This window comes from Marmota monax, unplaced genomic scaffold, assembly GCF_021218885.2.
Source record: "Marmota monax isolate L192 unplaced genomic scaffold, Marmota_monax_Labrador192_F-V1.1 WCK01_AAM20220418_F8-fsc00115, whole genome shotgun sequence".
Taxonomy (NCBI): Eukaryota; Metazoa; Chordata; class Mammalia; order Rodentia; family Sciuridae; genus Marmota; species Marmota monax.
This window is the reverse complement of record NW_026694419.1, coordinates 1,610,678-1,637,200: the sequence shown is the minus strand read 5'-3', so window position 1 is coordinate 1,637,200 and position 26,523 is coordinate 1,610,678. Positions and strand designations below refer to the sequence as shown.

Below are 26,523 nucleotides of genomic sequence, written 5' to 3'. Positions count from 1 at the left end.
TTTGAGACAGGGTCTTGCTAATTTGCTTAAGGCTTTGATAAATTGCTGAGACTGGCTTTGAACTTGTATCCTCCTGCCTCAGCCTCCCAAGTTACTGAGATTTCAGGCATGTACCCCATACCTGGTTAAAGTCCTGAACATTTTTAATAGTTTTATATTGCCAAATTAGCTCTAATATTAATGGATTCATGTTAATTTCTAATTTAATAAATAACATTATTCTTAATTATTAATATCAATAATTTAATAGCTTTAATTTAGTATTCTTAAAGCAAATCACTGTACCACCATCAACACACTGAGTTTATTTTCACACACTATACTGAAAACTTTTAAAAAAATCTATACTTTTAAAAAAATCTCAGTCCATACATTACCTTCTTGTAGTTGTAGTGGTTAGATATTTCTTTGATTACTAGATCAAACGTTTTTCATTTTATTGTCTACTATATTTGAATTTCTTCTTTTTCTTAAGCTTCATCTAAAATACTAAAGATTATTAAGATAAACAAGGAAAAAGGATGTAACTTTGTGATATTGTGTTATTATTAGATTCCTTCCAAAGGAAGAAAAACAAGATCTTCTGTGATAATAAATTACTTATGGATCGAAAAACAAATTAACAGGATCAGACACCTGGGCCCACTAGGCATGTTTCCATGATGCATGGCCCCGTGGCACAAACAAAGTCATGACTTCTAGTCTTCTTCATTTTATTTCTGCTGACATGAGTTCCTGCTATGTTCTAGATCACTGTACTAAGGGCAAGTGAAATGAAGATCACCAGGGGGAATACTCCTAATTAATTTGACTTCTGTTCTACTAAGGCAAGCTTTTCCTGAGTTTTGGAGTTGTATCTACTTGCCTACTGCAGAGCTCCACTTGGATTGGCTATGGGATTTCAAACCCAGCATGTTCTAAGCTCAATTTACCTGTCTTAAACCTCTTCCTTCCTCTGTCTCCTTGGTTAGTAGCACAATAGTCTACCCAGAGAGTAACAATCCCCAAGACTTAACTTTTCTTTCTCAAGATCTTTTACTATTGACCTCTTTTTTTCCTCTAATAAATTCTTTAATTCGGGGTTTTATAATGTTAATCACTCAGTAAATATTGAGCCTTTACTCAGTGCCTGATCCTCTTCTAAGTACAAGGAGAGCAAAGATTGGAAGAAAATAGACGAAGTCTTGCCTGTTAGAGGAAGTGAGAAGGAGGGCAGTTGACACAGATGATAAGTAAATAATAAACATGGATTCAGGGGACAATTTTGGGAGTGATTTAAGACTGTCTGAAGAGGAAAAATTTAACCTAAGGCTTGCAGAGAAGGAGCCACTAGTGTAGGGTCTAAGACTAGCTCTGGGATGGGGCTGTGGCATGACGGGGAGGAATGCCCAAGGAGCAGTTGGCAGAGGTGAAACCATATTAGGATGCCACGTAAAGAAGTCTGAATTTTATATTATTTTAAGCATAATGGGAATTCTATGAAAGTTCCTAGGGACAAAGAAAAAATGTGATTTCAGATTTTCAAAAAGAACACTGTCGCTATTCTGGGAGAACAGGCAGTTGTAGGGGCAAAAGAGGAAATAGGGGTAACAGTTAAAAGACCACTGTGGTGGCTCATTTGAGATATCTGATGGTTGGACCAGGATGATGGCAATGGAGATGAGAACTTGATTAATGCAAACTAGAAGGTAGATCATTCGCGTCAACAATCCTGTCGAAGTTTCCCATCCTCTACAAAATGTGATCATGGACACTCATGGAACTCTGAATGCTCATGGCTAGTGGGCTATTTAGTGCCCCTATTTAGAGCACTTGGAGCTGTATGAATACTAAGGATAAGTTTTGTTTCCAAGTTTGTGTATACCAGCTTTACTTAAAATTAAAATTAAAAAAATATTTACTAAACAAATAATTAAACAGGTACAAAAATATCAATTCTAGTGAAAATCAGATCAACTGATTTGGAAAAGACTTGGTAAAAGGATAGGCAAGATTGGGGAAGAAAAGAAAAAAATAGAACATCCTGTCACAGATTCCTTCATGGGTCTCCAGTCTGCATTTTACAGACACCAAAGCTGCAATCTGAAAATGCATCAGGGGTATGGCTTACCAAGAGAGTCAGAAACTCAGTAGGGAAAATATTCCCAAAGAAAGGCTTCAGACCTCAATTAGAAAATGGGCAATGGAATATATATTTATGTACATTAGGTTAAAATAGAATGTTTAAGGCCTCAAGGTTTGTATGTTCCTGACTTGTCAGCATCAGGTAATTGACAGGCTGCTCAATCTGGAACTAGAATTGATGGACCAATGGACTAACAATGACATATGTCACTTGCATAGGCTGCAGTTCACCCTTCAGCTTAGTATGCCCTCTGTTCCACCTCTAAGGAACAGGTAAAGTGACGTTTTGTTAATCTTAGTTGTTTCTGGCTCTCACATCCCTGTAATTCACCATGAATACCCCTATTACCACTTTTGCCATAGTGAGACACAATCATATATGTGGTTTGCTGAAAAGAATTTTAGAAGTCAAGGAAAACTTGATGCGTTCAACAGACATTTATCTTCCCTTTAGGTTCAAAGAGAAACAAATTTTCTCCTTTTCCTATGCTAATAAAATGTAAGATACTGTCCCAGGCAGATGCCCCTTGATTTATAGAGAACTACCTGTATAAAAGCCAGTATCATTCTAAACTCCTTGAAGAGATCATGTATTTCTTAGTTACTTTTATAACTCAGTGCCAACACATAGCAAAGACTCAATGTTTGTTGAATGAACAAATGAAAGAATAGGCTATCTAATCTTTTGAACTGAGAAATGTCTTTTGTTACATCCATATTATACTATTATGTATTGTTTATGCACCCCACCCCACCCCCCCACAATTCACATATTGAAGCCTTAGTGTGCCTCTATTTGGAGATGGCATTTAAAAGGAATTAATTATGGTTAAATGAGGTCATTAAGGTTGTCTTTGATCTGACTGGATTGGTTTTATAAACAGACAAACCAGAAGGTTCTCTTGAAGCTCACACAAAAGAAATAAAACATCACTCAAACACACAGTGAGAAGGCAGCTTCTTATAACCCAAGAAAACAGGCCTTAGAATGAAACTTACCTTGTCAGGGTCTTGATCTTGGGACTTCCAGACTCTTGACCTATAAGAAAATTTTTGTTGTTTAAGTCACCCTGTCTGTGGCATTCTATTATAGCAGCCCAAGCAGACTCACATATGTGAATATATGTATACATAAAAATTATATACTTTGTCGTATATATATATATTGTTTGCCAAAAGAAGCCTCAAAAGTAAGGGAATTTTGGTATGTCTAATAGATATTCCTTCCCCTTTAGCTTTCATGTAAACATCATCTTTTCTTTGCTAACAAAATGTACAATATCATTATACACAGAAAAGCTTTGTTTTGTACAATTTTTTTTCTCTCTTAAGTTCACAATCTACAGTCCAAACTTAAGATGGTTTTTATTTTGGTGTATTTAATAACAAACCCATAACTTGAGGGTGATTTAACAAATGGCCAGAGTCTTTGTGATTCTTTTCTCTCCTGTGTCACATTCTGTTTGCAAGATGATTGTGCAGGACCTCTGACCATCATCTGAGGTCAAAATGAAAAGGAAGTGGTGAGGCTATATCCATAGTATGCCTGCCTTCTTACAGGATGATTTCCTAAAAGCAACTAGTAGATTCCCATTTGTCTCATTGACCATAATTTTAACAGGCTCAAATCTATTTTTTAAGCTGAGAAAATGACATTTAGATTTTTATTCCTATCTTGGAGGTGGCAGAGCAGAAGAGGACTACAAAAAAATATCTGTTGGGTTAGCCAATGAACAGTGTCTGCTGCCTAAAGGAAACAGAAGTTTGGACTGGCAGCTGAGCTGATTCTGGAGAAAGTCTTCCAGGCTTAATAATCCAATGGAGGAGTTTTCACACTTCAGCAAAGGCCTCCCACTATAATGCGACTATTGTTAATACCACTCTGATTACAATTAGCTAGGCTGCAAACATTTTGTTAGGTATCTAAGGTTTATAGTCACTCTCACCAGTTGCTATTACAACAAAGAACTACCCATCATTTATTAAGCATACATTGGCTGCACTGTTTTTTGTTGTTCTGTGATTTTTCGTGCAAATGACAAACATAAGAAAGTGGCAAATGAGCTGTTGTAATTTGAGACTGGCTTAAACTATGGTCATATGACCATATTATGCTCTGGTCAAGAACCTCCCTACAGCTTATTATTCACCAGCATTTCTAAATTTGAACTCCGTATTCCTTGATCTCCCGGGCATTTTTGTTTTTCTTTTAAAGAACAGTTCACCTTTTTGCAATCACTGGCTGGTGATGGTAACTGTTAGATCAAGTACCAGCTGTGATGAGTTGTCACCTAAGTATAGTCCAATATGTCACTCAAATCTTCATCAGGACAAAAATACATGTGTTCTAATGAAATAATTTAAATAAGGAAGATAATTGGAATTAAGAGAAAAATAACATAAAATAAAACTACAACTATTACTATAAAAACATAACCCATAAAATCCCACAAAGTAGCTGTAGATGAACTACAATTTGGCTCAGAGCTGTCCAAAAGGCATTGTCTATTTTATTAGTACTGGAGATTGAACCCAGGGGTGTTTTGCCACTGAGCTACATCCTCAGACCTTTTGGAGATAGGGTCTCTCTAAATTGCTGAGGCTGGCTTGGAACTTGTGATCCTCCAGCCTCACCCACCATTGATGGGAAGTAATAGCATCTTTTTTTTTTAAAAAAATTATTTTAATTAGGTATATATAACAGCAGAATGCATTTTGATTCATTGTACACAATTGCAGCACAACTTTACATTTCTAGTTTTACACGATGTAGCGTCACACCGTATGTGTAGTCATATATATACCTAGGGTAATGATGTCCATCTCATTCCACCATCTTTCCTACCACCATATATGTTGTCGAGGATGTGGGGGAAAAGGCACACTCATTCATTGCTAGTGGGACTGCAAATTGGAGCAACCAATCTGGAAAGCAGTATGGAGATTCCTTAGAAAACTTGGAACAGAACCACCATTTGACCCAGCTATCCCACTCCTTGGTCTAAACCCAAAGGACTTAAAATCAGCATACTAGCATCTTTAAGGTACTAGCATCTTTAAAATAAAAACAAATCAACTGTTTAGGAGAAGTATAGGTTTCACAACTACTGAGACCAAAGAGAATTGCCTCCTCTGAGTCCTCATAAAGGGTATACTGTGATATAACAGCTGCCAGCATTAAAAGCACATGCATTAAAAATATCAAGTTTTGATGATCAATTTCTCCTATCAGAAGTCAACAGCATCAAAACAAAGTGCAATGTAATAAAGGTATTTTTATGAAGAGCTAAAATATGGATCAAATATGTAGCTCTCTTTAAGATCTTCAGAGGATAAAATTGAGATTCATCTCTTTACCAGTAGGGCACCCAAAACTTCTTTCTTGTAAGTAATAAAATCCATTTCAAACCAGGAAAATGATTTTTAGATTTAAGGCCATTCTTCCCTTCTAATGCCACAGATAGCTGAACTAGATTACATACATTACATACAGTTTTCTCAATTAATGTTTGTTAAGTGGCTACTTCAGTGGACAGGTGAAATAAATTTTAAAATGTGAAGTTTTATGATTGCACTACTATTATGTGAACTTAATTCTTAATAATGTAAGTTTCAAGACTGCAAAAAGTATGTTTAATTTAGTTACATTTAACTTTTTTATTAATAATGATTACATATGAAGAGCATTGCACCTATTCACAAAGATTTTTCAAAGATATCAGTGATATAAAGTATAAGCTCATAAGGAAAATCAGACTCATTCCACATCTGTAAAATGCAGCAGCCTTTAAACATAATTCAATTTACAATAATTATAGGGAATAGGGAGGACACAGAAAGTGGAAGGGGAAAATGGTATTCAACTTCTGAACAACACAGCTACTGTTGTAATGAAAATATAATTTATTAACAAATATAATAATACTGGGAATAAAATGAATTATAAAAGTAAAAAAAAGTCAATTCTAAATATAAATAATGGCGGTTTACCTAGTCAACAGAGTTACTCTTTATCCACCTGTTCTGAAAAGTCAGAATTTCAAAGTGTAAGGTTCCCTTTAAGATGTGTTGCGCTATAATCTCTGGAATTTGGCAAACATCATCTTGCTTTATTAGCCTCAAAATGGTATGTATAAATGACTTAACTTTTTAAGCTTTATGTAAACTCTAGAATAATAATTTTAAAATGAATAAGCAGTTTCATTTAATATATTCATTTCTGTCTCTAAGTATAATAAACACATTTCTAATACACTTTGTGGAAAATGTTCTGAGCAGAGCATATCTGTGCATTTTGAAAAGACTTTAAATTTTAGGTATGTTGGTAAAAAATAGTCTCCTTTTAAGATAAAAAGTTAACAAATAGCCACGGGATATGTTGATTTATGTCAGTAGAATTTTAAACAACTACATCTTAGTATGTACATTAAGACATTAATAAACTTTTAGTTAGTAAAGAGAAACAAATGGAGACTTATTCTATTTCCTTAGCAAATGTCTCTGGTTTGAGAAAGCTTATGAAGTTCCACATAACAACTGAGATTTCAAAATGCTAGCATGATTACAATGCATATTAACAGCAACATGCAAACCAGTAGAAACAAAAATAAATGACTAACTTCAGACTATAACAATGAAACAAGACATTTTAAATAACTGTACACAAAGCTGAAATAAGCATAAACATTTTTCAAAAGGCTGACTCACAAAACCTAGAGATTTTTGTAATATGAAGGCACTACATAATTCTGCTAACTCCACTTACTAAAGAAATTTAAGTTACAATTAAACTTGGCACAAATGAGTTTAATTTTCATAAAGTGCATCACTTGGCTAAATACATTAAAAAGAAAATCAGCCATAACACAGCGTAACAACACCTTCACAGACACAGAAATAAAACCACAATGCCATGGGTTCAAGCCATTTAGGAAATCTGCAGTGTCTATGGCTTTCTGCTTTCTTTTTTTGTACAACTCCCAATTTCAAATATGTAGTGTATTTTCAAAAGAATATACCTTGATTAGCAAAGAGAGGTAGTGTTCTGAAAAAGGAAAACTCACTCAATCTACTGATAGAGATTTAAGATGATGATGTGGCAAATAAACTAGTCTAACATATCAATAAACTGGGACATTTATAAAATCTTTACCAATGAATTCACTTTTAAAATCAAGGCTATTTTGTCATGTTAGCTATTATATGATTATAGCTCTTTAAATGTTTTCCTTTGGTACTAGAAAGTCATTCTCCTCTTTTAAATAGTATTAACATTTCAAATAAGGAATTTTTATTTGGAAATGGCAAACATGTCAACATTTAAAACTCAACTCATCTTTACCCTTACTGTGATGTTCACTGATTTAAGCCATTAATGAAAATATGTCATTTCAGAGATACAAAGAAGTATACATCACCCAGATAGTAACATGCAACTAATTTCCATTTGACTAATATAACTGTTGATTATACACACATAAACACACACACACACACACACACACACACACACACACGTCTGGAGCATTATACAGGCAAAACACCATAATAATTTATGTACAGTATTTAAGAATGTAGACCTTGATAACAGAATTCTAACTAGATTTTTTCAGTGTATTAAATACAAAGCTGAATAGAAGACAATTAAAAGCAGCAATGAATATATTTCCTATCCCAATAACTTAAAAAAACTTTTATGTAAACTTTATATATATACATTCTTGTTCTTTTCGTCAATGTTTCATAGTCCTTTTTTTCTTTTTAAATGGTATTTGCCACTCTATTCTAAATTTGCTGAAACGTTGAAATGGAGAGCTGCTTGTGTTTTGTATTAGTCTTCTTCAGCGTTATATGCCAATTCTGCTACTTCTATCTCTGAGGTGGCATTTTCAGGTTCACAGAAGCTTAGGTGTGGCTTACTATCAGCTCTGTAAAAAAAGAGAACCATATCAATGAAGGGATTGCCATTCCACTTTATTAACACCTCCCTTTTCTTCCCCCAGTGCTGGGGATCAAAACTAGGCCCTCATGCATGCTACGAAGGAACTCCACCACTTTGCCACATTCCCCAACCTTCATTTCTTTTTTTTATTATCTTTAAAAATTATTTACCTTGAGGAAATACTAAACATTCAATGTAAAAGTAATAAAATACTCCATTAAAAAAGACAGAAATTAGTATTTTTAAGTTGTAATTATCAGGTAACACGTTTGGAAATGTATATTGAAGTAAATATATAAATAAATGTATTTTAAACTCAGTTCTCCCAACTACCATTAACAATAAAAATTTACTTTGTTGTTACCATAACAAATAAAATTTGCTCTCATAATTATAGTTCGACAATTACCACCAAAGTATTGATGATTACCTTAGATATATATGTAATAAAAATTCTATGTACTTTCAAATATATTCTCTTTCATCATTCTATTAAGGAGGCAGGGTGGTAGATATTATAGTATTCTATTTTTTGAATGAAAAGATTTACAAAACGAATTCCCTCTGTCAGAGGCCAGATATTTCAGGCATAGCTTTGAAAAAAAGCAATGAGAAAACACACAGGCTGATGGCAATTTTAGGGAGAACCTGGAACACCTATGGTCCGTTTGTTCAAAAGATGCAGGACACAATAATTCTGAGTGTATAAAGAATGCTCTTCAGAATATTAGAATTATTACTTAAATGATTAGGCTATAATAAACTAAATATTATATACCTAGATTCTTCATCCACGATATCTTGATCAACTTCAACTCCACAGGACTCCACTCGTAGGATCCGTCCACCTTCTACTCCTGATACATACAGTGATTCTTCAGCTTCTAAAGATAATGTTCTAAAGTATGTTACAGCAAAAAGTTATTTTATATAAATAAAATAGGTATAAAATAGTAATATGTTTATTCCTGTGAATACATGTAGCTTTAGTAGTCTTCAGTTGTTGCATCTAATGCAGTCACTTTGTCAATAAATTGCTCACCGTAAGAATCAACAGAGAAATTAGTAGTTAAAATTAAAAGGATTTTAAGCCTCAATTTGATATATGCTGATGAGAAGGTAAATATGTAAGTAACCCAAGAAGGTTTTCATATGTGAAAAGTTGGCATATATGCCCAGAAATAAAGATACTACTTAGGTTACAACAAATAATGTTTATCTTTGTTGAACCACTAGAGGTTGATTTTCCTGATGTCCCCCATCCTACAAATGTTCAGCCTTCTAAATTAAATCAAAAGACAATTTATCCAATTTACAAAGAAGGAGGCCAAGATTCTGTGACTTTAAGAATCAGAAACTTCTGAGATCATTAGGGTATGTAGCCCAGAGTATTAGGAGTAGAATTATACTACAAAGGCAAGTATCACAACACACCTGATTCTGCTCTCTAAAGCATTTATGTGAAGTTGTTTCTCATTGAGCAGTTTCTTCAATGATTCCACCTCTTTTTGTTTTTCAAGTAGTTCCCTCTGTAAATGGTAATTAGTCTCTTCTAAAGTTTCACAGAAAGCCTTAAAAAATGCAGAAAGAGAATAAAATTAATTACTGATGCAGTATTTTTCTTAAGTGCATTACTGAAGAGTCAAGAAAACAGATCAAAATCACAAGTATATTTACTCTCTTAAAATTTACTCTCTATACTCATCTTTTTAGGTCTCTATTATCTTGGCTCTCTTAGTCCCTAAGTATAAGTCCCTTTTCTTTAGAATTATTATAGTAGTAAGCCAGTTAGACTGAAAGTGGCTATATATTTACAAATATATTAACAGATTTTTAGAAATCATGTTAGAATACCATGAATAGACTTATGCAAATATACATGAAATTTTCAATTTCTAGAAACATACAAATTATCAAAACCGACTAACTGAATCAACTGTCAATAATTCAGTTCATTAGTATGTTCTTTAGAAAATTCTGCTGGCGTTTGTTTGGAATTATAATACATTTACTGATAAATTTGGAAAGTATTACCTTCATACTATTGAATCTTCCTATCAATAGATCTTTGCTTATTTAAGTCTTCTTATGCCATCTTTACACATGCAAACAAAAGCATTAACCCCCCCCCCCCAACACAACCCCTGTAACTTAGCAAAGGAGGAACAGAAGATAACTTCCTTAACATAAAAACAAAGAGAATAAACAATTTACAACCATCAATGGCTTACAGTAAACACCATATGCTAATGGCAAAATGTAGGATCATTTCCTTTAATATTAGGAAGGGAGAAAAATGATAATGGCTTCAACTTAACTCCATGGATCTGTGCTAATACAATGAAATGAAAAATATTAAGGACTACAAAAGATAAAAACATAACTGTTAATATTGGAGGTGATATGACTAACTATACAGAAAATCCTAAAGGATCTATAAACTAAGAAAGTATTTCAGCAAGGATGTGCCATACAAAATAAATATATAAAATCAATAATGTAACAGTAATAATTTAGAATATAATAAAACACCAATTATGATATAAAAAATGCTAAGAATAAATCCTATGGCTTTTCTTAGAAGTTTAAGAAAAATATTAAACCTTTATTGAAGAACTTTAAAAGAAGCCTTAAATAAGCAAAGATCTATTGATAGGAAGATTTAATACTATGAAGACAAAACCTTTCAAAATTAATAACTGTATTGTAATTCCAAACCAAATGCCAACAGGAGTTTTTAAGTTGATTCTAAAAGTCATATAGAAGAGTAAACAGCCAACTTTGAAGAGTAAGGAAGAAACTCCTTGATCTGCTTGATACCAAGATTATATATGAAGCTACAGTAATAAATACAGTCTAGGGATAAGAGACTATCTAGACAAAGCTGATTGGCCAAAAATAGTCACAATGAATGTTTTATGATTAAGGAAGAATTCCTAACTAGTTAAGGAAGGAGGAACATTTCCCTAAATGATATAGGGATGAATGGTCATCCATACAGAAAAAGCAAAGTCAATTAAAGGACCCAAGTGTGAAAAGTAGAAGTTTAAACCTATTAGAAAAAAAAATTAGGAGAGTATCTTTACATCATGGGTTTAGGGAAGGAAAAAAATCACAGAAAATATGACAAAGGATGGAACAGGAAATTCACAGAAGTCCCAAAGAGCTACTAGATAGAAAAGTTTTGTAAGCCAGTTGGTAATCATGAAATAAAAGGCTGACAATATTCAGTATTAATGAAAACATGGGACAAGAGGAAAATATATTGTGAGTGAAAGTATAACAAATTTGGGAAGTAATTTAAACATGTCATGGAATATGTTTATACATACACAACATATACAACAACCAAATGATTACACTCCTGAGTTGAATTATTTAGCGATTATTTATTAAGTTGTAAGGTATTTTTAAATAGTCCTTACATAAATTCTTGGGTTTCCTCCAATATTAAAAACCATTTAGTAAGGGGGTATTTCTTAGGGAAGATGGATGTAAGAGGAAGAAACTATTTTAGAATAGTTATTAGAAAAATGTGCTGATAGAACTATTTAGCTCTATTAATGAGACTATAAAAATGGCTTATATTCCTAGAAAACAAAAAATAAAAAAGATATATATAAATCTAATTAATTATATATATAAATCTAATTATTATAATGCTAATTAAAGGTGAATCTATGATGTATATAATTTTCTTCTGTGGCAGAGAGTAACTGTGCCTCAGAACTGGAAAAATCACCTAGCAAATGATCCTAACAATTGATTACATTAATTATCCTAATTCAGACTGTATTCTTTGCCTTTCTAAATTTCTCAAAATTAGGAACAAGAAAATCCAGCTCTCAACCTTTAGAATAACTGAAAATTGGAATTTGAGGAAAGAATAGAAGCTTTAATGATTTTAGCTTTAATTATCTGTATTCATAACATGTTTCTTTAAGATGATTTTTTATAATTCATTTCTAATTATAAGCTATTCATTAAAGCTAGTATACTAAGACTTCATTTTGTCCAATTATATTATCTCCATACAAATAATAGATTTCAATTTTTCCAAAGGAAGATAGAATAAATTTAGGTCCTTATCCTTAATCTTCTCTGTTCGGGTACATGAGAGGATAGAAATGACAGCCTTCAACAGGGAGTAAGAGAAGTAGGTTAGAGACAAGGTTTACTGGATTGAGGATTCCTTAGTCTTCAAATAAGCTCAATAATCCCACTCTAAGGGATGTAGATTAATAAATCATTTTGAATTTTTTCTTAAAATGAGAGGCTGCTTAAGGAAATACGCAGACTAAAGAGATATATCTCATTAAGATCACTAAATATTTTATTTTGAAAGAAAAGAACACAGAATTTCTTTAAATTTATAATGCAAATAAATCTGTGAGCTAGAAAAGAAATGATAAACAATAATCTTCTTTAGCCTAATGTACACTTAGAAATCTGACTTTCCAAACAAATTCTAGATTAACAATATGAACTGGAACAAAAGTGACCACATATTTCTGGGGAGAAAATATCACAGACTTAATTCAGGCAAGTTACTAAACAAACCCACATAATAAGAAAAATAATAAGCACTCTAGGGGGCAGGAATCAGAATCAAGAATTGTTAAAATATATTACCTAAAATGTCTGGTATTTAACAAAAAATTATGTGACACGACAATAAACAATGTAAAACTAAACATATTCAACAGAATCCAAGCAGTCCATAGAAGCTGTATTTAAATAACTTCAAGCATTGGGTATATTAGACAATGGTTTGTAAAGTGGCTATTACATATCTTAAATGAACTAAAAGCAATAGAATTAAAGGTATTTAATACTTACTAAATATCAAATCTGAATAAAGAGAAAGAATATAATATAAAATAAGCAAATGAAAATTCTGGAGTTGAAAAATCCAGTAACTAGAATGAAAAATTAATAGGAGGGGCTCAACAGCAGATTTAACAGGACAGAAATATGAATCCCCAAAATTGTAGATCAACAGAAATTACCTAATCTTAAGAAAGGAGAAGAAAATGAATGAAAAATGATTGAAGAAATGAATAGGACTTCAGGAATATGTGGTAAGACATGAAGTATATCATGAAGTATACCAAGGAAAAAATGGATTGAAAAAATACTTGAAGAAATAATGGCTAACAAATTCCCAAGTCTGTTGTATAGCACTAACCTATCAAAACTAAGAGGCTTATTAAAGCCAAAGTGTCATAAATACAGAGTGTCACACCTTGATACATCATTACCAAATTCTTCTGTGAATCTAGCCTACTTCTTGAAGAAATAGGCCACTTTAACATGTCAACTGCTGATAGATATTGAAAGCAGCAAGGGCAAAATGACTCAGCAAGTATATGGAAACAATATAATTAAAGGTGGACTTTTCATTAGAACAAACAGAAACCCAAAGGAGGTAGAATGACACATTCAAAGTACTGGAAGAGGACCTATCTGTAAAACTATCACTCAAAAATGAATAAAGAAGGTATCAATGTTTGAGGGCACAAAACTCTCCTATGTTATTAGTAGGAATGCAACATAGTAGAGCAACTTTAGAAAACAGTATTTGAGTTTCTTTAAAAAGGTAAACATAAGATTGCCATATGACCAAACAATCCTCCTCCCAAGGATCAAGTCAAGAGAAACAAAACTATTTCCACACAAAAGATTCTATGAAATTGTTCACAGCATTAGTCATAGTAAAACTGGAAACATCAATGTCCCTCAACCAGTAACTGTATAAACAAAATATAGTAATGAATACAATGAAAAACCATTCAATAATAAAAAGGAATGAAGTAATGATAGCCAGATGCAAAAGACTATATATACTGTATGATAATTACATACACACATCCACATCCACACATTCTGTATGATTCTATATATGAAATATCCAGGAAATATAACTTTGGAGAGACTAAAAGCAGGGTAAAGGTTGCCTTGAGCTGATTGCAAAAGCTTATAAGAATTTTTGTTTGAGGTGATGGGAATATGCTAAAACCAGATCATGGTGATGGTGGCATAGCTCTATAAATTTATAAAATACTATTAAATTTTACATTTATAATGGATAAGGAGCATATGAAGGGAGTTTTTGGATAAAGATCTTACTTCATTGATGCTGCTTTTTAAAAGCTACAGTATTCACACTAAAACACAAAGAACCGTCTCAGTTTGATCGAATACAACACTGCTAACCTATCAATTAAATCTGTTCCATTTAAATACCATTAAACATTTGGAGAAAAAACTTGCATAAAACGCAAGCTAATCTATTATTACCAAATCTTTCTGTGAATCTAGCCTACTCCTTGAAGAAATAGGCCACTTTAACACGTCAATTAATGTAATTTGAGTAGCATCAAGCATGAACTGAACTGATAACAAGACTATTACTTGTACTTCTGAAGATAAGTTTTAAATTTGATTTTAGCCGTAGGTTCTTTACTTGGATATGTGAATAGAAAAAACTCAGTAGGCAAATAATTCTATTAAATGTAGTAAAACAAAATTTCTAAGTTACTGTTTTTGAAACAGTTAAAGAAGACAGGATTTATTTTAGATCTTCATTGACTACATGATGCTTACGAATTTTAATTTTTTCACTGAACTAGGTCCATGCATTTCAAAGAAAGAAAACTTTGACTCAAACATTAAGAGCTTTCTGTGAAAAACTCTCATGGTCTGAAATGATAATATTTTGCTGCTTGCAAATCTAATTCAAGAAACAATGTAGTTATTGTACTGTATTATTTGTTCCTCTTCCATGTGATATATAATACAGCACTTACCCTGCTTTCTTCTAGGCTATCAAATGGACCTGGTGGATCATCCAGACAAAGAAATTCTCTCACTGCAAGGCTTTTCAAAGGTAAAAAAAATTAGCTGGGGTATAAATAAGTTTACAAAAGATAGCAAGAAGCAGAAGTTACTTTGAAGCTATATAGTATTCTAACCAAGTAGGTTTTCCTGATACACCAAAATAAGCAGTTGGTCATGTGTCTTAATATTAAGTAACAAAATACACATAACAATCTATGAAGGATACAAAATCTAAACCCATTTTCTAAGATCTTATAACATAACAAGAATCACAACTTTATTGCTACATACCAACTACAGGACATAAATAATTAGAATAATGGTATAAGAGACCAATCTAAGTAATGATTATTATTCTCAACTAGTAACAAAATCATTATCCAGTTATGAATAAATATAGTTTCTAATTTATACTTCACTTGTTTTCCTTTGGTGGATGCTTCTAAATAACTAAAAAGCATTTACTCTGAAACAACTGAAAGATTGTCCTGAGGTTGTTTATTATGTTAATTTACTTAGTTTTAAAACAATGTTATTGTTTATACTTTGTATTTATCAGAAGTAGGTTAAGAAGGCAGATAACCAAAACATTTTTTCTTTTTACTGAATTTCTTTATAACAAAAATAGCTCCCCCTTCTACCAAGCAATTTTTGGAGTAATAAACGACTTTATGTGCATGTCAAAGCATAAATGTGCAGTCTTTATTTTTTCATTTATAAAAGATAAGATTACGATTACTTGATGGGCTACATAAAGGAGATGACAACCTATGCTGAAAAGAGAATGGGACTTTTGAGTTCAGATTGTCAAGATAGGTTGATGATGATGGGAAGCTCAAAAAGAGATGAATGGGATTCTTAGTGAAATCTTTCCGAAAGAAAAACCAGTATGAACTAATATAGAGAAGTAGTGTTAAGAAAAATAATCCAGAAAATCCCAAAGACAGAACAAAGAAGAATATGGGAGGGTCTTATTTAATACATCAGAAGATGTCGCATTCAGAAAAGCATATTTTGGATTATAAATCTTAATAGCTTGATAAAAAAGGATACACATTCAGGGAAACAAAGGATTTGTGGCTTCATAATAATGGAAGCGATCTTAAATGTGATCTAGTTCAATCATCCACAGTTTTTGTCCCTTTGACAGGCTCAGCCAAGAGTATACTGAAATATTGACAGAGATAATGGATACTCAACCTCTTTGGTTTTTTCATAAACCATCCCATGAGTGAATAATGCTGACAATTATTTCACTCCATATATATACGAAATACAGTGTCTTTTCTCCCTGTAGCTTTTATTTATTGTATGTTAGTTCTGCTTTTTTCAGTAGGAGCATTTGGGCATTCAGAGCAAACCTAAGTCCTCTTTCACTTGGGAAGACTGAACATATGTCAAGAATGTCATCCCATTTCCTCTAACCTTCCATCTCCAAGAATCAGTAATGTTTTCACAGTATACTGCACACACAGAGCTTTCACATGCTCTATTTTAATTTTCATATCAATTATGTGAGGTTAGGACAGACACTGTATCTACAATTTACAAATAAAAGTTCAGAGAGGTAAAATGACTTGCCCAATGTCACACAATGCAAATGACAGAAACGAATCTTAAATCTGTCTTCTAATTGTAAATATGTGTCCTTTTCTACCTTTAAGTTCTTATAAGTGATGTTTTGATTTAACTTCATTTTTTCTCCTTACACGTCACTTCTCTCAAACATACACAACTTGTCTGTATACCTTTTTAACTATGGCCTTTAGAATCTTTTAACTGGTTTAAGAGCACAGAGTAAAAATGGGACTATCACAGTCTTCTGGTATAGATAGTAATTTCATCCACCCAATATTTATATGGGAGTACCCACTATTAGACAAAAATGAAATAAGTTGATCTTGGGCTTGAGAGAACAAAAATGTGGACGAAGCACTGAGAAAACAGCATTTGGTATTGAAAGAAAAATATGCCAAGAAGAATATGGGAGAGTCTCGCTTAATATATCAGTATATGACAATCCAATGTGAGCCATTTTCATATAGGTTTATATTTAGATATCCTCATATTTTAATAATGTTGTTATGTACACTAATCACTACAATTATTGGACTGCTGACAGAAAAGGAAAAGTGAGTAAAGCAGTAATGTATCTTTTTTCCTATCTTTAATTTACACTAGAAATTTGGCCAATATCAACAGTGATGATGACAGTGCTCCCTGCTGGAGGAATCTTTTTTTGGAGTGGTTGTTTTATTTCATTCTCCTCCCCCAAACATTTTTATGATTTCTGGCTCATGAGAGTTCTACTTAAATGAAATTCACTGGATTCCCTGACTTTTCTTCCATAAGTTCCAAGGTTATATTCCACACCCTACTTTAAATCTGAAGCATAAGAACATAATTTGAAACTGACTACAACTTTAATTTCCAGCCCACTTTTTCAGTGGTTCACTGTATTTTTTCTGCTTCAACAGGACACAGAAGTTAACATCCTCACAGTATTCCTGTCCAAGAAGAGGACAAACAAAAATCTCTGAGGAAAGTAGAATCTGAGAAAAGACTGAAACTGCAATACACTCTTATTTTCTTAGGAGAGAAGCTGTCACTGTTGCTTGAGAATCATTGACTTGGGAACTTTATTTAGATTCAATAATATCTACTGGTTGTTTAAAAGTGGCATGGGTCTACTTAGTGATTTTCTATACAGTATTAACACATGATTTATAAACAAGTCAAATGAATTCTAATAATACAGAAACACCAAAACATCTATATTAAATAATTGATGGATTAAATGGAAACATTTTATAAGAACCTTATTCTTTTTTAAAAAACTGTTCACTGATAAGTTGAATATAGCCCCCTAATTTCTGTTCTATTCTATCCTTGCTTCTATCTGATCATGACAATGAATAGATGATAAAAATACCATGATAAGAGTGAAACCTATCTGGCTAAGGGGAAATCCAACAATCCTGAATTAAAAGGCAAGGAAGAGGGGTTGGGGTTGTGGCTCAGTGGTAGAGTGTTCGCCTACCATGTGCGAGGCCCTGGGTTCAATCCTCAGCACCACATAAAAATAAATAAAATAAAGGTATTGTGTCCAACTACAACTAAAAGATAAATATATTTTTTTTAAAAAGGCAAGGAAGAATCATTATATCACTGAATTCCTCTTATTACCTGGATAGTATATCTGGGAAAACTATTTTAATAAAGCTAAGACCAGTTGTTAACTTAAACTGCCTGAAGATAATGGAGACCACAGGTGGTATCCTTCAGCATCATTTTTATTTTTAGAGCAAATCTTTACTACAGCTCTTTGATTCTCTTTAAAAAGTATTCTTTGAAAAAGTTTCACTGTGTTTTCAAATTATGCTCCTAATAAACTAGCTCTATCTATTGAACATTCACTTTATATCTATTTTTTCCTTTTATAGATATGTATCTGTTTACACTTCAAATAATTCTTTTTGAAGTGTTAACAGCTTCATGTGTTTTTTTATCTCAAAGATTGTAATATAGGGCTGGGGATGTAGCTCAAGTGGTAGCACGCTTGTCTGGCATGCGTGCGGCCCGGGTTCAATCCTCAGCACCACATACCAACAAAGATGTTGTGTCTGCCAATAACTAACTAACTAACTAAATAAATAAATAAATATGTTTAAAAAAAAAAAAAGATTGTAATATAAAGAAGCTCCCAAAGCCAACGTCTACAATTCATTAAAAGTTCAGTTAAGAACTAAGTAAAAAATGTACTAAAAATACTAGATGTCAATTCTGCCAAAAGCAAATTAGGCACAAAAAGTCACTGCATAAAAACATTACAGAGGGATTTCAGATAGAAAATGTTCGATCAGTTAATACTTGTCTTCAGTTTTAAGAAAATAGCAAAAAAATATGAAGTACAACCTTGAAGATTAAGGGATCAAGGATCATGACTGGTATCAGATAGGGTAGCTACTCTAGTAAGAAGGAACAAAGCCAAACTCTTATTAGAGTTGGCATAAAGCACCTGCTTACATTCATATTTAACTTTCTGATTTGACATATCAGCAAGAGTACATCCTCACATTTGTAATGCTGTCCATGCTTCCATGCTGTTACCATGCTGTCTATCATCCTGGCCCATTCTTCCTCCCTCTACCTGGTATTCTTACTCTTCAAGATTCAGCTTATCTAATAGCTATTCAAGAAAGCCTTGCTGGCTAAATCCCTTTTCTCTGCTTCTTGTATGTACTACCACCATAGCACCTTCATAAGACTTATGCTGTACTACTAGTATTCTGTGTTTACCAAGAAATCTGTTCCAATGAAAGGTAGATGACAGGTTCCTTGACTGCACAGATTATATCCAAATCAACGGTAGAGCACAAAATAAGCATTCACCAAACAATAAATTCATTAAAATGAATCTATTAAAAATATCAGAACAAATCTGTATCCAGTAGTATAAGCACTATAGACAATTATCAAACAGGAGATAAATTTAGTTTTCAAGAGAAACTCCTACTTTTTGTGAAAGATCAAAGTCTTAAGTATTAAAGATTAGAATCTGATTGCTGCTGATGCTCTAATTTCAAGATACACAAATATTCATGAGGAAGCACAACAAAATGAATAGGATGTAGGAAATCTGGAGTTGAAAGATTTTTTTTTTTAGAGGACACCTAGCCCAAATGTCTTATTTTGCAAATGAAAACACTAATTAAAATTAATTAAGCAATCTGCCTTAAATTATTTGCTACTAAGCCCAGAAAAAGGTTTTATATAAGGTCTCTGAGGTTCCATTTCATTAGGTTATAGTCTAATTATTGTCCATAATTTTCTTTCTACCAAACTAACATTTTGTGGCAAAAATCATTCAACCAACCTTAACAATAATGTGTTGATTCTTATGAGATGGCATTATATAACTGAATTTTTCTTTCATTTTATAAAAATATTAAGATCTACCCAATTTTTCTTGGTAATATATTTACATCCAAAACAACTCAGAGACATAAACAATAAAACTTCTTGTGAGTAGATAATTTGGACTGAAATGTAAAAGTAGTTAAGTTTTCTTCTTCATGAAATATAGAATTATTAATTTTTTTAAGCTAGGAGAGATTAAGTTGTCATCTAATCAAATGAATCCCATTTAATCATTCTCTCTTTAATACCACTGAGAATTATCTACCCTCTTCTAATACTTCAGGTAAGTAGGGACTCAGTTTTTAAAAAGGCAGGACATGCTTACATTGGACAGCTTGAAATGACAGTCCCTTCTGTCTTATTTGAGCTGACGGTGCCCTTCTCCTAACCCCTCACTGTCATTTCTAGTTCTATGGGTCGATTGTTTCAGACTCATATCTATCTTCCTACCCATAATCTCAATCCAATCTTTTAGGCTCTCAAATCCTACTCCTACTATGGGTATTACTTGATAATCACAAATAGCAGTAATCTCTCCCTTCTCTGAGTTTCTACCATTTTTATAATCCATATCATAAAAATCAGCAATTCATAAACTCCCTTCTGTTTGAACAGAAGCCTAATATTTCTAAATGAATTTTAAGACCAATGAGTATATCCCCTCCGATTTTATATAGGGCATGATACAGAGCAAATGCTTAACATACAGGTGATTGATGCTTCCTCTCCTCCCTCTTTTCAGTGCTAAATCACTTTAAAAAGAAACTTCTTATAATGAGAAAAAAAAATGCAACCTATCAATCATAAGAAAGAAAGTGGATAAAGTACCACAATCAAGGCATAAGTATAATAAGAATTTTATTTTGAATTCAATTTAAGTTTTCTTACTAGATTTCCTAAATGTCTGGTGATATATGACAAAAATAGGTAAGCCAATAAATGGGAGGCCCACTATGTTCTTTTATGTGAGACTTTTTAGAATCTTTAATACACTAAGTTTATTAAATAAAACCTTTTTCCAGCTGATTTGGTCAAGAAAACTTTCTTTTCCTGAAATGCTTATTTATAAATTCAACATGACCACTACCAATGTTCTGAAGTACACAGTTTTACAAACATCATGATCTTTAATGTTGCCATCAATGTCTAACATAATTGAACTCTACTCTTAATCATTAAAAAAGTACATCTGAATATTTAAGAAAGATACATTTTTGCTACTTAAAAAATGAAGCAATCAATAAATGAGTTACTTAATGTGGTTCATATCATTTAAAATTTGATTAGTAAAAATAGAGTACAGTCATTCATAGAATAAGTATTTTCAGCACAAAGATATAAAGGTTTACTGAATAAAGGAGAAAAGGGATAGGATGCACTGACTTCTTTGTAAAAGTTTTCTTTTATGGTACAGTATAAAGTATTTCTTCTTCAAAGACATTCTCTATGATTTTAATGCTTGTTAACTTTTATTACTGTATTATGTGCCTGCATTAAAAATATTTTTTTTATTTTGAGAATATTTACAAAATATATTAAAAAAATAGGTATTACTTAGTTCTCACCACCTAGATCACACACACAACTGCTAAGTATGCCATACTTGCTTCAATTTTTTTTTCTAATAAGTAGTACAATAGTGAATATCAACAGTTCTCTCATTGGAAAACTACTTATTGAGAACTGGCGTGTTAGCCCTGTGCTAAGTGAGACACTGGAGAATAAAATAGTCACATGACCTGGTGCTATGTATCTTACAATCTGGTAAGATAAACACAACCAAATAATCACAGATGTAACTACAAACTAAAGTATTTGAGAGTCATATACCAACCAGCCTTTCAACTGGTATTCCATGAGAGAATTAAACCCTACTTAAGTTATTATTTTCTCAATTTTTAAGACTGTCACATAGCTAGTAACATCCCAGGAGCGTAAGAGAAATTAATTAACTTATTACATACAATGAGTGTCTCCAGGAGGTGACTCCCAAGCTAGTGAAGAAGGGCTGGAATAGGCAGTGAAAAAAAGAGAGAAAATGACCTAGTCTTTGGTGGTGATGGGCAAGAGGTCAGTCAGGAAGGCCAGTTACCTTAAGTCATAAAGGTTGTGGTGAAATCTGAAGGATGTATTAAAGTTACTTAGGCCAGGGGTAGGTAGGATAGTAGTGTGAAATATTGACTTTCTAGGGAATAGCAAATTTGAAGGACAAAGGAGCAAGGTGATTTTGGAGAAAGAAAAAGATGATTAATATGGCACAGAGAAAGAGAATGAGGAATGGGGAGGAATAATAACATTTGAAGTTGGAAAGACAGACAGGTAGGTAGGGACCAGAAGTGTTTTATAACTGTATTATAAAAGATTTCTGAAAGGGGGTGAGGAAGACCAGTGGGAAGATTTCTAGAGTAATTAAGGCAAAAATACCTGCTTGGATTGGGTGTTAAGGCATCAATGGAGAAAAGTAGACATGTTTGAGTGGGACCTAAAACATAAAGGAAGGGATATAAGTAGATTCTGCAGATCTGGTAGGCGATGCTGAAAATTGGGTGAAAACAGTCTGGAGACTGCTTTTAAGTTTATTTTAGGTTTGAGGTAAATTTTGAGAAATCTGAGGAAGATGTCACAGAGATTGCTGCACATATACATCTGGAGCAGAGAGAAGGGGGTCTGGCTTGTAATTTATTATTAAAAGGAAAAAGAGCCATTAAGCTTAGGCAGCTCACATTGAAAAGCAAGCTTCTTATGTACACGGTTTGTGTCTTATGTACAACACAAGGCAATATACATAAAGACAAACTGAGAAAACGGTAGAAAAAGAGTTTCATCTTTCTTTTTTTTTTTTTTTTTTTTAATTTTTTTTTATTGGTTGTTCAAAACATTATAAAGCTCTTGACATATCATATTTCATACATTAGATTCAAGTAGGTTATGAAGAGTTTCATCTTTCTGAGAAAAACTGCTAGAGAGTCACAGACATATAAGATACGCTATTATAAATATTCTCTACATTTTTCTAAAATTTAATTCTAATTTATCTGAAGTCCCCAAATGAGCGATCTAGCTGATATTAAAGCAGTAAGAAATTTTCTTACAAATATATTCAGAATTGACTAATATAATTTAATTTAATGATCATAAAAATGCTAAATATTAAAATCAAGTTGATAGTTGGGTAGCTTGGTATGAGTATATAGTGAACTAAATTTTTTACCTCACTGACTTTGCAAAAGCTTTAATAAAAATGAAATGCCAAATAAAATCCTTAATTGAAAGAAAATCCCATGTAGAACTTTATTTTAGAAGACAAGTAATTATATTCCTTCTCTATATTATGTGCTTAACTAAGTATGGTCCTATTTTTATTCTTTAGTTTAAATCAGTTGTTGAAATGCTTTCATGATTTCTTATTTTAATTTGTTACATACCAGTTAGCAATGTCCTTGTGAGCTACTAAATTTTGAAGAAATGCTTGTAATCCTAATTGTCTATCTTCTAAAAAGTCGACATTATAGTTATCTTTAAACCAGCGTTTTGGTGGAAGTGCTAATCGAAAGCCTGGAAACATCTCTTTTAGCTGAAAGAGAAAGAGAAAATACAATGTTTAGTTGAATTATATTAATTCTAGAAAGTATATTTTGTTCATTATATGAAATTATTCATGAAGAAAGCTTAAAATAATGAAATCCAGCTAAGTTTTTTGTGCCTTATTTCTCTTCTTGATTTCTACCAGTCCTGTGTACAAATGTGTTTCAGTTGCTCCACATTCTTGCTTGAAGCTGGCACTGTCCATCTGTTTAATATCAGCCATTCCAGTGGGTGTGCAGTATTTCAATGTGGTATTTCTTTATTACATTTCTTTATTTGCCCCTCTTTATTGATAGCAATGTGGAATATCTTCTCATTTTCTTATTTATATGCATATATCTTCCTGGTGATTATCTATTAAAATCTTTCTAGCTCATTCCCCTTTTAAAATCTTGGGTTGTCTTTTTAGTAAGTGCCAGGAGTTCTTTATATATAATCCACATACAAGTATTTGTACTACAAATATTTTCCCTCAGACTGTGGCCTGATTTTTCATTTTGACAGTCTTACCAGAGCTGATGTTTTACATTTTAATGTTATCTAATTTGTCCATTTTTCCTTTTAGGGTTGGGGATGTAGCTCAGTGGTAGAGTGCTTACCTAGCATGTTTCAGGTCCTGGGTTGCATCCCTACCACAAAAACCAACCAACCAACCAAACCCACATACAACCTGACTCTCCCCCATTTTTTCTTTATGGCTTATGCTTTTAGATCATGGGAAATTTTTGCTCATTCCAAGGCTGCAAAGATTTTCTTCTTAAAAGTTTATAGCTTTAACTTTTATATTTTGGTTTATTGTCTATTTTTCTACATATTTAGCTTAAAATTTACTTCCTTAGGGAAGATTTACACAATCAGGTTATCTACTTTTATATACTCTGTTCAAGTTACTTTAACTGTGGTGGCACATAATCTCAAAACTTAGTGGTTAAAAAAATTATTTATTAAACTCATGGAGTCAGTGTGCCTGTAATTCATTCATACAAGGTACAGTGAGGATGATTTATCTCTGTTCTACAATGAATTGGGGCCACACCTGGGAGATTTAAAAGCTGGAAGCTGGAATTGTCATACACATGTATGATACTGGTTGTTGAAACCTTAGCTAGGGCTATCAGCCATAAGCCTAGCAATGGCCTCTTTGGATGGCCTGGACTTTTTCACAGCATGGAGGTTAGGCTTCAAAGGGGAGCATCCCAAGAGAGAAAGTCAAGATGAAATTATATACTTCATATGATCCAACCTTTAAACTCATAGAGCATAATTTCTGCTGTCTTCTATTGTTTCATTCAGGTTAAATGAAGGGGGAAGTAGATTATATTTCTTAACAGGCCTTGGCAAGATTCTGGAAGAGCATATGAATTGAGGACATTGTTGTGGCCATTTTTTGGAAAGACATTCTGCCACACATTGTCAAGTCATTAATATGTTTTTTAATGGTATATATCACATGTGAATAATACTTATTTAATTTGGAATTCTCTTAGTAAATGTTGCCTCCACACTGGAATCTTTCAAGGAGTTTTAAAAAAGTATGAATGATTGTGTTCTGCTTCTGACAGCTGGAGTGTGACCTGGGCACCATGATTTTAAAAAGCTTTCCCAGGGAGTCCAAAGTGTCATAAAGATTCAGAACCATTACTACACTGTAATTAATATAGCTGCATCCTCAATGTCCACCATCATGCCTGCTATAAAAAAAGTAGTCAATACTATATGTTCAATAAATGGATGAAATAAATCTATAAACATTCACATTTTTATATTTAAAGCTAAATATTACAACTATAAAAGGGAAAAAGTCCACACAGGATAAAACGTTAAGTAAAAATGTAAAATAACATTTTACATTTATACAAGTATGTGAAGTTACATGTGGGTAATATCCAAGTCTGGCCCTGATAGTCTATATAAACTTGGTTCATTTTAACAATGAACTGATGATGATTTTGCTCCTTCCCTCACTTTGCTCTGTGGACTGGGCTGAAAATACTCATTCTATATACAGAAGTGTTCAGCTTTGACATGCTGCTGTGATTTGTAAGTAAAAAAATACCGAGTTCTAAAACACCCACTTCTCATGGCTATATGTCTGTAACCAATTAATCACCAGCCTACTCTATAACTCTGCCTGGTCACCTCAATTCAGGTAAAGATACACATTAGAACTTGTTTGGGAATTTGCCTTCTGACTTACTTAGCAGAGAAGCTAAGCAAGACTATAACTCAAGAAATTAAAAAATAAATAAATAAACAGAAAGGGGAAAAAAAAAGCCCTCTCAATTTTCTATAGGAAATTTTTCTTTGTAACCAGTGTTATTTGAATTATGCTCAAAAATTTTCATAACTTCAATTAGCTATTTTTTCTTCACAACTATAAATGAGAAATGTAGGCTCCTTAAAGTCAGGAGCATATTTATACAGTTTCTATGTTATCTAATATTTCTAGGACAATGCTGAGCTCAAGCTACTCGTTTCATAAAAATTTAATGATTGATCTTATAAAAGACTGGCATTTTTGAATCCTGCCAATGAAAGTAGGTGTTGGATAGAGGTCTTTCTGGTATCTATAATAATCCTCCTCTATCTACAGTTTTCCTTTTTGTGGTTTCAATTCCCCACAGTCAACTGTGATCCAAAAATATTAAGTGGGAAATTCCATGAATATAAATTTATAAATTTTAAGAGAGAAAAGTCAAGATGAGATTATATACATTATGTGCTATTCTGAGTAGCATGATGAAATCTTGCACCATCCTGCTCCAGGGAGGTGCAAATCTACTCTTTGTCCAATGTATCCATCCTTTATATGCCACTTGCCTGCCTGTTAAGTCATTTGTTAGTCCTCATGGTATCAACTGTTGTGGTATTACAATACTTTTAAGAAACTCTCATATCGTGGATTAATGCTACCTAACCATGTCTATCTCATTTACTTCACTTTATTTTCATCTCATGTCAGCATAATATCATCTTACATAATCATCAGAAGAGTAAGTATAATACAGTAAGATATTTTGAGAGAAAGAGATCATATGCATGTAACTTTATTATAGTATACAATCATAATTGTGCTATTTTATATTAGTTTTCATTAAGTTTTTACCATGCTT

The 26,523-nt window shown here is 32.6% G+C and overlaps 1 protein-coding gene across 1 annotated transcript in view; it reads right to left on the bottom strand.

Annotated features, from left to right (window-relative positions):
- Positions 1 to 5,752: 5,752 nt before the first annotated feature.
- Snx16 (sorting nexin 16) overlaps positions 5,753 to 26,523 on the bottom strand; it is a 31,074-nt gene continuing 10,303 nt past the window's right edge. Inside the window, exons 4-8 of the mRNA XM_046468243.2 lie at positions 23,251 to 23,399; positions 14,875 to 14,944; positions 9,500 to 9,636; positions 8,844 to 8,963; positions 5,753 to 8,051 (exon numbers count right to left, since the gene is read on the bottom strand). Of these exons, the coding sequence (XP_046324199.1) occupies positions 7,955 to 8,051; positions 8,844 to 8,963; positions 9,500 to 9,636; positions 14,875 to 14,944; positions 23,251 to 23,399 (573 nt within the window). The 3' untranslated portion in view covers positions 5,753 to 7,954. The remainder of the gene's footprint in view (positions 8,052 to 8,843; positions 8,964 to 9,499; positions 9,637 to 14,874; positions 14,945 to 23,250; positions 23,400 to 26,523) is intronic.